Source organism: Choloepus didactylus, chromosome 4 (genome assembly GCF_015220235.1).
Source record: "Choloepus didactylus isolate mChoDid1 chromosome 4, mChoDid1.pri, whole genome shotgun sequence".
NCBI classification, from domain to species: domain Eukaryota; kingdom Metazoa; phylum Chordata; class Mammalia; order Pilosa; family Megalonychidae; genus Choloepus; species Choloepus didactylus.
In genome coordinates this window covers 28,162,484-28,174,661 of record NC_051310.1, presented here as the reverse complement: position 1 = coordinate 28,174,661, position 12,178 = coordinate 28,162,484, and the positions used below count along the sequence as shown (strand labels likewise).

The following is a 12,178-nucleotide window of genomic DNA, read 5'->3' as shown; positions in this document are numbered from 1 at the left end:
CAAAGGTGTGGTAATGGATGGGGTGATGACTGTTAATGGGATTATAAGTATCAGAGCTGTATTAAAGGCCAATAGGATTGAAAGGGGTTGTTTAAAGGTGTGTTTCCCACAGATCAGCACCACAAATATAGATAGTGCTTGAATGATATTCTTCTAAGGTATGATACTAACACAGAGAGTTGACAACAGAAGGGTACATGGGAAAAATCTAAATATTGCATCCTAGGGACTACAATTAATAGAAATACCATACTAGTATTACACAAATACTAGGGACAAATAACTGAAGGCTGATAGGAGCTACAAGATGCTTTGGGTCATAAGAATTGTTTAAAATAGCGAGTGATAAGGATTGTACAGCTAAGTGATGATAATTTGAGATATGGATGGATTATCGTGGACATAACATATGCTGTGTGAACTTAGGAACCCCTGACTTTATAAGTCAGGCCCTCGATATTGAGTCTTGCTTGGGTTAAATTTATGGTTGTAAAGGGGAGGCTAAGCCCACCTCTAATTATGCCTAGAAGTCACCTCCAGAGAACCTCTTTTGTTGCTCAAATGTGGACTTTCTCTCTCTAAGCCTAATTCTGCAAATAAATTCATCCCTCTCCCCCTGACATGGGACAGGACCCCCAAGATTAATGAGCCTTCCTGGAGACATAGAAATGGATTCTGGGAATGAAACTGACCCTGGCATTGAGGGATTGAGAGTGCCTTTTTGACCAAAAAGGGGAAAAGAAAGGCAACAAAATAAGGTTTTAGTGGCTAAGAGAGTTCAAACTGAGTCAAGAGGCTGTCCTGGAGGTTACTCCTATGCAAGCTCCACCTAGGTATACCAAATGACCACAATATGATACACCAAAATCAACAGCAGTCCTGAAAAACTTAAAGAATACCCAGATCTCTATCTGGGACTCTCTAAAAGTTTCATTCACTAAGTGTATTCTTCAGAGACTTAAATCCTTTAGAATGCTCCTGTGCCAGCTAAGTCCTGAAACCCAGAGGCAATAGCTTCTTCAAGAACATCAACTAGATGTGTCCCCTTTGCTCACAAAGTTGACACCCCTTTTTAACATGAACAGGTTAGGGTAGTCACTGCCTAGATATCCCTGAAGATTGGGAAAGTGACTGAATGAGAGGAAGGGGTAACAACAGATAAGACAGAATTTAACAAAGGATTATGAAAACTGAATATTTATACAATTTTCTTTTTCTTAGTTGCTAGGATACTAGAATAGCTAGAAGGAAAGAACTGAAATGGTGGAACTAACATATAGCATCCTTTGAAATTTGTTCTATAGCTACTTATTAAACTGTAATTTGAACGCTATACATTTTTGTATATGTTATATTTCACAATAAGGAAATAACTGAAACTATGGTACTATAACTCATAACAACTTTGGAAATTTCCTATATATCTACTTGTTAAGTCATATTTTAAAGATATTACCTTTTTGTATATATGTTACACTTCATAATAAGGAAATAACAGAAACTGTGGAACTGTAACCTATAATATTTTTTGAAATTTGCTAACTACTTGCTAAACTGTACTTGGAAAGTTTTCACTTCTATGCATATATGTTATATTTGACAATATAAAAATATGATTAAAAATAAGTTAATTTGATTTTGCCCAAGCAAGATATATATTCAAGAAAAAAAAATTAAAATACAAATGTACCATGAGAACAACAAAAATCCCCATCGCACACACAAGGATAATCACTGTTTCCCCATGAAGCTTGGCCCCAACTGTCATCCAGCACTCTCTTAGCTACAGCAGGATTATGACAAAACAGGAAACAGAGAAACGTGCTGCATCTTGTAAAAAGACACGCAGGTGAGGCTGTCATTCTACTCTTAACAAATAATGACAAGGGAACTTCCCAGAGTGTTTAAAAAGTTTCTGCCATGAACACTGAGTACTCAAGTACTAACTCTCTCTCTGACATTAACCTTTGATTTTGAGAAAAAATAAGCCCAAAATCTCTGAGGACATACTACCGCTCTTGCAGAATTCCACTGTGATTAGCTAAATGTAAATGAATCAAGAACATCTGGTCTAAGTTTGTTTTAAAGCCCACGAGGGTTTATATATGAAGTTTGGCAAAAGGTAGTCTTTGGTTAGCCGAATACAAGAGTTTTAAAAAAAAAATAAAAGGCCAACAGGTTCAGCAGAGCACAAGAGAAAGTAGGGCTCAATCTATAAAGTTAACTAATCCAGGCAAGTTCATCAAAATATTTCTTTCTGGCCTCTCTGGTTTCTCAGCACAGTAGCAATGACATGTACTAATTATATTATATAAATATACACATTATTGTATAATACATAATATATATAATGTAATTCAGGACGTCTCAAAGTCTTTAATAAGCTAATACATGTTGTAAATCTGAACACTTTGCCACCTCCACTTCCCAATCATCCTGTTTTGTCTTAGGCTGCTGCATGGGACACACTTTGGGAAATGCTGGGCTCTTAAATCCAAATGGGATTCAGATGTCTGGGAAGCAGAAGACCAGAAAACTCGCCCCCTTCACTCAAGGATCCAGTCAACAGACAATTATTAAACACCTGCTGGGCAGTTCTTCCATCCTTGACATTCCTCAGTCCACATATATGCTTGAAACATAAATCTACACTTAAATCTATACTTTTCTTGTGCATAAAAGAAAATCCAAACCAAAGCCCACCACTTAGCAGCTTGTGCAACTGCAAACATAAACATTCCTGTGCCTTCTCTTCCCTGGCTGGAATCAACTTCAAAGGCAGGAGGCTTGTTTTTATTCCCTCTACCCTCTTGCTGTTTATCAAGTCACATAAAACTAGGGGCTTCACAGAGCTACTCTGGCTGGCAAGGTGAAAAAGGTGTGTCTGCGGCTCAAGTTAGGGCCAGGGGCCTCCTGGGCAAATGGGGGATGAGGGAGAAGCCAGCATCATCGTTAGGGATCTCGCCTGTTCCCAGCTCTCCTGCCATTCACTCTGGAGAGCTGAATCCCAGCACAAACGTAAACACCGTGATTAACCAAGGTGAGGGGATCTGTTCACCTTCCTTCTCCTAATTACCCCTTGGTGAGAAAAAGAGAGGAAAGTGTAGGCTCATCACAGAGTCTTTCCCTCTACAATCATGCTGACAACAGGGATTGCCCTGTGGGGCTGCCAAATCCCTGCAGCACTCCTGCCACAGGGACAGGGTGGAGGCTGGGGCCCCTCACAGAGCCACGGGGACCAAGGTAAATGGGCTGGGCCCGGCTGCCACAATCCCTCTCCACACAAGACACAAAGCACACAGCATCTTCCCACAGCCATTGTCCTCACAGGCTGCGCTGCCAGGGAAAGGCCAGGTTGGCTGAAGAGCTCCTGACAGGCTGCAATTTCAAGGCTCCACATCACCCTCCAATTCCCTCTGCAATGCTAAAGGATACAGGCTGGGGGTGGGGACCGAAGGGGGGGGGAAATAATGACAAAAGTCTCCCCAAGGCAGTTCCTTGCAGAAGCCTGAAGGCCTCAGCACAGAAAGCAATTATCCTGAGCCTAAGTAAATAACAGTGCCTCTTTTGCAAAGCCCTTCTCCATCTCATGCCACAAGCATACAGTTCACAGCCCTCTTTGGGGTAATAAAGAGGCAGGCAGTAATTATTCTTTCTTATACCAAAGGAAGTGAGTCACAGAGTTTAAACTAGAGATTTGTCTGTTATTCCTACAGCACTTTGCACTGGACACAGCCTGTCACCTGACACACCTGTCAGGTGCTTGGGCAGGGACTCAGCCCATTTCACAGATGAGGAAGTTCAGCTCTGGGGAGATGACATGCAGGAGGGAGAAAAAGTCAGATGAACTCTGCTCTCTGCTCCAAAGGGATTCGGTCAACCAGACTGGACTGTTCCAGCCTCCAAGCAGGGCTCTCCCTGGTGCCGGGTGGAGGACAGCAGGCCACCTCGCTGGGGACCTTCCCACCGTGTAGAGATTTCTCTGAAGCTCTCAATAGCTCAACTGAAACCATTTTCAAATTCGCTACTACTGTGGTAGACAGGTAAGTGTCACAGGCTTAGAAATATGTGGTCACACTCCCAAACCTAATTTTTCCTTACCTTTTTTATGGGTTAAATTGTGCTCCCCTCTCCCCGCCCAAAAAAAGAATACACTAATTCCAGGTCCTAACCCCTGCTCCAGTGAATGTAGCCTGATTTGGAAATGGGGTTGTTGAAGATGTAATTAGTTAAGATGAGGCCAAACTGGAGTAGGGTGATCCTAATTCAATATGACTGGTGTTCTTACAAGAAGAGGCAAGTTGGACACAGACAGAGGGGAGAATGCTGTGTGAGACAGAGACAAGAAAGAAGGTCACATGATGATGGAGGCAGGGACTGGAGTGACACATCTACAAGCCCAGGAGCACCAAGGGTCGTGGCAAACACCACAAGCCAGAAGAGGCAAGGAAGGATACTCCCTCACAGATTTCAGAGGGAGTGTGGCCCTGCAGACACCCTGATTTTGCACTTCTGGTCTCCAAAACTGTGCAACAATAAACTTGTGGTTTTAAGCCACCAAGTTTGTGGTACCTTGCTACGCAGCCCTAGGAAACTAAGACACTTCCTCCCCTAGGACCTAGGATGAGTTAAAGCCTTTTCAAAACAAGAATTCCATTGTACTTGCAAGGGCAGGATGTTTAAGAAGAGCCTTGTGGGATTCCCACAGCATGGCTGGGGGATCTACTCGCCCACCACTGCCTCACTGCCTCTCATTTCCCCAGGCCTGGAGGCATGTGGCTGGCCATGTCTAGGCCTGCAGAAGTAGATGGAGGTGAGAAGTGAAGGAAGACTGCGCCGGCATAAGCAGACAGAGGCTTTCCCAACACCTGGCCCAACTTGGGCCCTTGCGTGATTACTAAAGAAAAAGATTTCCTTGCAAAGTGGAGTGTCCAGAGACTCGTTTACAAAATATAATACTGGTGGAACACAGCAGTAATCTGTAAGAACTCATATTTGCTAAGGAAATATGAACTTTATCCTCAAGCTCTGCCTGTTACACATCTTATTTAAAATCTCTTTGATACTATTTATGTTAAAAATAAACTTTGAGGTAATATATGTGTATATATATATATATGTATATACATTTCTATGCATCCTCTATACACATCTATATAGGAGGTCTGGTGACCTCTGAGATAGTACAGAAAAGAGAAGTTACAGGACATTTTTGTTTTTATTTTATTTTATTGTACTTCTGTGTTACCTGCATTTTGAAAAATCAGTGCATGGGTGTTCATCTATTACACCTGTAATGTAAACATTTCTTTCTGTGTTAAGTCATACAGAATGAGCAAACTCATGTTCAAGGATCCATTTGGTTTAATATGACTGAGTTTACTATATCCTAGGCACTGTTACGTTCTTTACCTGGATAATCTCATTTGATCCACATGACCCAAGGAGGCAGAGACTGCTCCATTCTACAGAGGGGGAGCTGAGGCCTTGAGAAGCCAGTAACTTCCAAGGGGTTAAGAGTGTGCCAGCCATGACCCACCTTGGTTATTACTGACATTCTCACAAACACGGAGGACTGACGATTTGGTGTGCTGAACCCTCAATCTTGGGGCTTGCCCTTATGAAGCTTGTTGCTGCAAGGGAGAGGCTAAGCCTACTTGTGGGTGTGCCTAAGAGTCTCCCCAAGAGTGTCTCTTTGTTGCTCATATGTGGCCCTCTCTCTAGCTAAGCCAACTTGGCAGGTGAACTCACTGCCCCCTCCCCTATGTGGGACCTGATTCCCAGGGGTGTAAATCTCCCTGGCAACACTGGATATGACTCCTGGGGATGAGCCTGGACCTGGTATCATGCATTGAGAAAATCTTGACCAAAGGAGGAAGCAAAATGAAACGAAATAAAGTTTCAATGGCTGAGAGATTCAAATGGAGTTGGGAGGTCACTCTGGAGGGCATTCTTATGCACTATATAGATATCCCTTTTCAGGTTTTACTGTATTGGAATAGCTAGAAGTAAATACCTGAAACTATCAAACTGCATCACAGTAGCTGTGATTCTTGAAGACGACCATATAACCATGTAACTTACATGGGGTGACAGTGTGATTGTGAAAACTTTGTGGCTCACACTCTATCCAGTATATGGATGGATGAGTAGAAAAATGAGGACAAAAACTAAATGAAAAATAGGATGGGACGGGGGGATGATTTGGGTGTTCTTTTTCACTTTTATTTTTTATTCTTATTTTTTATTCTTTCTGGTGTAAGGAAAATGTTCCAAAATTGTTTGGGGTGATGAATGCACAACTATATGATGGTACTGTGAACAGCTGATTGTACATGATGGATGACTGTATGGTATGTCAATATATCTCAAAACTGAATTAAAAAAAAAAAAAAGGGTGCATCAGCCAGGATATGAGTCCAGATTGTTTGGCTGCTGTAGATGAGCCCCTGAATGCCATGGTGTACTGCCACCCCCTCTAGAACTCAGTTCTTTCTCACTGCAAATCCCATGCTCTGGAGCAATACCATACATGCCTCCTTGTGTTAAGGCATTTGAACCCCATGTCTTGAAACAAACCACTCTTTGTGTGAAAAACATCACTCAGCAGATTTTACCGATCACAGCAATTCAAATCTTGCAGTGCAGTGAACCTCAGAAGCCTCCAGCAGTTTTCAGGGTTTCACTGCACACTGAAAGGCAGAAGGGACCTGTGGTTGGGACTCAGGCTCAATGTGACATGCGAGCTATATAAGCTTGAGTAATTTTCTTGACTTCTCTGTGCCTCAGTTTCTTCATCTATAACAGGAGGGCTGTAACAGTAAGTTCCTCATAGATTTATGGTGAGAATTTAATTAGATGATTCATCTAAAGAAGGAAGAACAGTGTCTGGTACATCATAAGCACTTAACATATATGTTAATATTATTTTCATTAATATTTTTATATTCAAAGTAAACTTCATATTATTAATTCAGTCATTTGTTAACCATTTGCCCATAACTCTACTAAAGGAAAATTTCATTCTTCTCTATAGCTCTCTGGAACCTCAGGAGAATCACTGTTGTGTTCCTCTCTCTTTAGCTTCCTATTTCTCCAAATGTCTCAGAATATCTCCAAGCCACCACATATCATGCAGTAGTTCCTTGAACTAACTGCATGAAAATCATCTGGAGAGCTTTATGTAAATTCCTAAGCTATTCTCCCAGTGTTCCAGTTTGCAATGCTGCTGTTAAGCAAAATATCAGAAATGGATCGGCTTTTATAAAGGGGGTTTACTTGGGGACAAATTTGAAATTCTAAGGCCATAAGAGTTTCCAAACTAAGGCATCAACAAGAAGATACCTTCACTGAAGAATGGCTGATGGTGCCCAAAACACCTGTCAGTTGGGAAGGAGCGTGGCTGGTATCTGCTGTTCCTTTGCTCCCGGGTTGCATTTCAAAATGGCTTTCTCCAAAATGTCTCTGGCCTTCTGTATCTCTTAGTTTATCCTGGGCAAACTCTGGGCTTCATCTCTTAGCTTTGCATCTCTAAATGTCCTTCTGTCTGCATCTCCAAGCATCTTCAAGCATCAATAACCATCTGGGTCTCCTGGCTTAGCATGTCCTGGGGCATTTTCATCTCTCTGTTCTCTGTGTAAGATCCTTTTAAAGGACTCCAGTAAACTAATTAAGACCTACACTTAATGGGTAGAGTCAAATCTCCAAGGAAACATTCACTCAAGAGGTCACACCCTATCAAAAAGATTCATAACTCTGCCCCCACAAGATTGCATTAAAGAATATGGCTTTTCAGGGGGACATAATATATCCAAACCAGCACACCCAGAGTCTGATTCAGTAAGTCGGGGTAGGCTGAGAATTTATATTTCTCCGAGCTCCAAGTGACTCTGGTGCCAAGTTGGGGAACCACTAGAAAAGAAGTGGGCTTTGAAGTTCATGAAACTTGGACTAAAATCCAGGTTCGTCCATTTCTTAGTAGTGTTCCCTTAGACAAGTTTCTTAACCCTCCTCAGATTTAGTGTCAACTAGAAAATAGGGATAATGATACCTGCCTTGCAGGATTACTGTAAAGACCAGAGATTATTCGTGCCATATTCAGCACACAACACACACTCAGTAGGCAATGGCTGTGGTTACTACCCCTTCTGCAAAAGCAGGTGCCTGCTCAAAAGTTCTATCTCAATTCTCCCTGTAGCCATAGAAATTATTCCTGCTGGAGGAGAGAGCTACGAGTATCACTTATCATTCCCCAGTCCTGGTCTCTGCATTTGAATCTCTGGAGTGAGCCCTCACCTGGCTTCCATTAGTACCTTGTGCAGACCGGCTAACAAGTGCGCTGGTTATTTTCCATTTGCAACCCCCATCCCCATCCCAAGATCCACTCTCCACCCTTCTCTACCTGCTCCATGCCCTGGCTGCTGAGCTCTGTGGGCTGCCTCACCTGGGCTCCATGTCCTCTGACTTCTGGCTAGGATCTGCCAATGGGAAGCAAAAGCACAGATCTGAGGTTGGGATATTGGGTATTTATTACATGCTCTCTCCCTGCTTCTCCAAATCTCCAGCAGTGCCTCTGCCCTTTCTATGTCATGGCACCCACTGGGCATCCCCTCCTCCAGGATTCCATCTCTTGCTGCCTCCAACAAAACTGCAGGTCGAGGGGTGCTATTGTCTCCCGCTATTCCCAGACCCTGGAGCTTTGTTATCCTTTGTGGTTCTTTTAATCCTATTGATGCCTCTGGAAGCAATTCCTTCATTAAACTCTCTTTAGATAATCGCTTCTGAGGGCTCTATCTGCTTCATATCCAGGTCCTGGCTGAAGCAACAGGAGAAGTTTCCTTAACGCAAATGGTAACAAACATTGTTTGAATGGCTTTAGAAAAGAGAGGTGCTAAAAATAATTATAAGCTTTGAGACCGTTATGGGTTAAATTGCGTCCCCCAAAAAGATATGTCAAAGTCCTAGGCCCCAGTATCTCAGCATGTGCCCTTATTTGGAAATAGGGTCTTTGAAGATGTAATCAGTTATGATGAGGTCATACTGGAGTAGGGTGGGGCCTTTATCCCATCTGACTGGTGTCTTTATAAGAAGAAGAGAAGCACAGAGGTAGACACATGCAGGGGAGAACACCCTGTGACAACAGGCAGAGACCACAGCTAAAGAGCTGTAAGCCATGGGACACCAAGGATCGCTGGGAGCTGCTAGAAGCTAAAGAGGCAGGGAAGGATTCTTCCTTAGAACTACCAGAGCGCAAGGGCCTGATGACACCTTGATCTTGTTCTTCTAGACTCCAGAACTGCAAGAGAATGAACTATATTGTTTTAAGCCACCAAGTTTGTGCAATCCCAGGAAACTCATACAGAGACAGATTAATAATCTGTCCAGTTTAAGCCAGGACTCTGAATTTCCTCATTTGAACCTCCAGAAATTAAAGGAATTCTCATGTAATAACAAAGTTAGAGGCCACTGAGAAAACAGCCTGAGACTGGAGATCCTGACTCTTCCTTCAGTGAGGAGCCCATTTTCCACCTCTCTAAGGCAAAAAGAAGCCCGGGGCAGGAAAGGGAAAGAAGCGTCATGCTTGCTGTTCATTTATTCTGTCAGACATTGTGTAACTTTTTCTAATACAAACTGTCTCACTTGGAGCTGACGATAACCTGGTGAAGAGAGGCCGATGATTATTCCCATTTTTCAGAAGAAGAAACTTAGGCATAAAGATATTAAGGCTCTCACCCCAGGACACAGAGTTACCAAAAGGCAGGATCAGGATTTGGACCCAAGCAGCCTGACTGCAGAGCGTCTGAGCTCTTAACCAGTACACTTCATGGCCCTCCGGGGGAAGGCTGGAAAGGAGGTTGAGAGCAAGGAGAGGCAGGGCAGGAGGCCTCAGGCCACTGACTTTGGTGACACTGGCAGCTCTGATGTGCCTTTCCATCTGTGAAATGCTCCCCACCGTGGAGATGGAGGAGTTTCAGCCACTGACTGGCATCACTGGCCACAGAGATCAACCAGAATTGGGGGAATGCTTTTATAAATAAAACATTATAAAGAGCTGTGGTTTGTGAAGCGAGTCTTTGATAATATTACTGAACATCAGACTGAATCCTGTCTGAACCCTTTAGACTGCAAGAGGGATTCCTCTTTCTAACTGAAGAACCCAACAGAATAAGGATAAAAAATTAACCAAATTTGAAAAATGATCCAGAGACACACTCTTAAATAACATTCGTGAGAAGGAAAAACAAATACTCTTCACATACTGGGTAATTTCATCACTTTCAAAGGAAAGCAGTCCATTGGGCCAAATAACCAAAAACACCAAAAACATACAGTATTTTTCCAATTCCTTCCTAGCTCATAATACAGTGCTTGTTGACAGGGCTACATTCGCCTGCAAAGCAAGCCAGCATTCCATCCCATGCCTACTGGAAAGCGAAACAAATGAGATTATGAGACTTTAAAGACCAGTGTGCAGATCAATTAAAGCACAATAATCAAATAAACAATATAGCTGCAAAATGATTTGCAGTCTGAACACAGTGGCTGATTTTCATTCCCCTTCCCGTAACATTTGCTTTTTCTCTGCTTAAATCTACCTCCCGCTCACTGAAGAGGGAAGATGTGTGGGTGGTAGCAGACAGGATGAAAGATTCAGCCTTGAGTGTATTACATATAATTCAGTTATCCATGGAGAAAATAAATCGACAGGAAATGGCACCTGTACCAAACAGTCAGAAAATAACACAGTATGATACAAATGGCTAGCAGATCTTTTACATATTTTTCTCAGTGCAATTTCAAACCACTCAGAATTCTGGTCTTTTGACTGATAAGCACAACCTAACCTCATTCTGCAAACAGAGCTGGCTGCAGGGATTTTAAGACTGGAAACAGGTCACTAAAAGTGATTTGCAAAGCCCGTTGGCTTGGTGTGCCATCTTACCAGTCGAGTCAGCCCCAGAAGCCCTGCCACCTGTCAGCTCCTCGGCATTGGTGAGCTGCAGGTCTGTGTATGATGGGGCAAAACTAGGACTGCTGGTGTCTTCAGAATGGGTGGTGCAGCTGCTCTCAGAAGTCAGAGGGCATCTCCCCAGGGAGCTGAAGGAAGGGCATGTCCAACAGGGCATGGTCAACGGGAGGGCTGGGGACAGAAAAAAACATTGGTCTTTAGTTAGTTGCCAACCATGTGCTTTCCTGTGGTTTTGCATATGAATCTTATCATGGCAAATTTACTCACAAAGTGCTGAAAACTAATTAGGCTAAGAAGTGTGTACAGGGAAGGAAGAATGAAAAGGAAAGAAACTAATATTTGTTAAGTATCCATCAAACATCAGGCACTTTTACAGACACTACCTCATCTCGTCCACCAATGCTGAGAGGCAGGCAGCAGTGTTACTTTACACGGAGGCAAAAGACCCAGAGAGTGTAAGTAACTTGTCCAGAAGATAATCAATTCTCCTGGCCGAAGAACCAAAATTATTGAGTTAGGTTAAGAGATATGAACCATAAAATTGAGATTTAAGAAGAAGAGTAAAAAGCATACTTGTGACACGTTACAAATATAAAACTGAAGAGAAACTTTCATTCCTTATTCTCTTAGGCATTTCTAAGATACCTCAATCTTTTCTGTGTCTGAAGTGCTTGTGGCTCATGCCGTTTTCCTTCAAAAAATGACACCGTTTCAGTGAAGCATCCCTGAGTTATTCTCACCAAAGATGCAAGTCCCCTTTCTCTGCTTTTTCTCCTTAGAATTATCACCACTAATATACAACAAATTTGGTAACTTCCCCACTACAATTCGAGCTCCTAGGGGACAGGGACTTTTGTCATCAATGATGAAAGTAAAGGAAAGACACACAAGAAAAAAATATTAATGAAAAGAAAGCTGGTGTAGCTACTATAATATTATCAGAAAAAACAGCATTACTAGAAATATAGAGGGTTATAACTTAATGATAAAAGGTTCAAATCATCCAAAATACATAATATTCTCAACTTGTATATATTTAGTAACATAGCTACAAAATTATTAATACAAAAATTGATTGACAGAACAAGGAATGTGAGAAAAATCCATCATCATCATGAGAGATTTAAAAATACACTTCTCTCCGTAACTGAAAGATTAAGCAGGCAAAAGAATCAGCAAGCAAACAGAAAACTTAAAATGAACAAACTG

General features: G+C 42.3%; 1 protein-coding gene across 3 annotated transcripts in view; it reads right to left on the bottom strand.

The window, feature by feature from the left end:
* The window catches only part of STON2 (stonin 2), a 188,615-nt gene that overhangs the window by 105,380 nt on the left and 71,057 nt on the right, over nt 1-12,178 (bottom strand). For all 3 annotated transcript variants that reach the window (XM_037832140.1, XM_037832141.1, XM_037832142.1), the window contains exon 4: nt 10,943-11,140. In XM_037832140.1, coding sequence (XP_037688068.1) covers nt 10,943-11,140 — 198 coding nt within the window. The remainder of the gene's footprint in view (nt 1-10,942; nt 11,141-12,178) is intronic.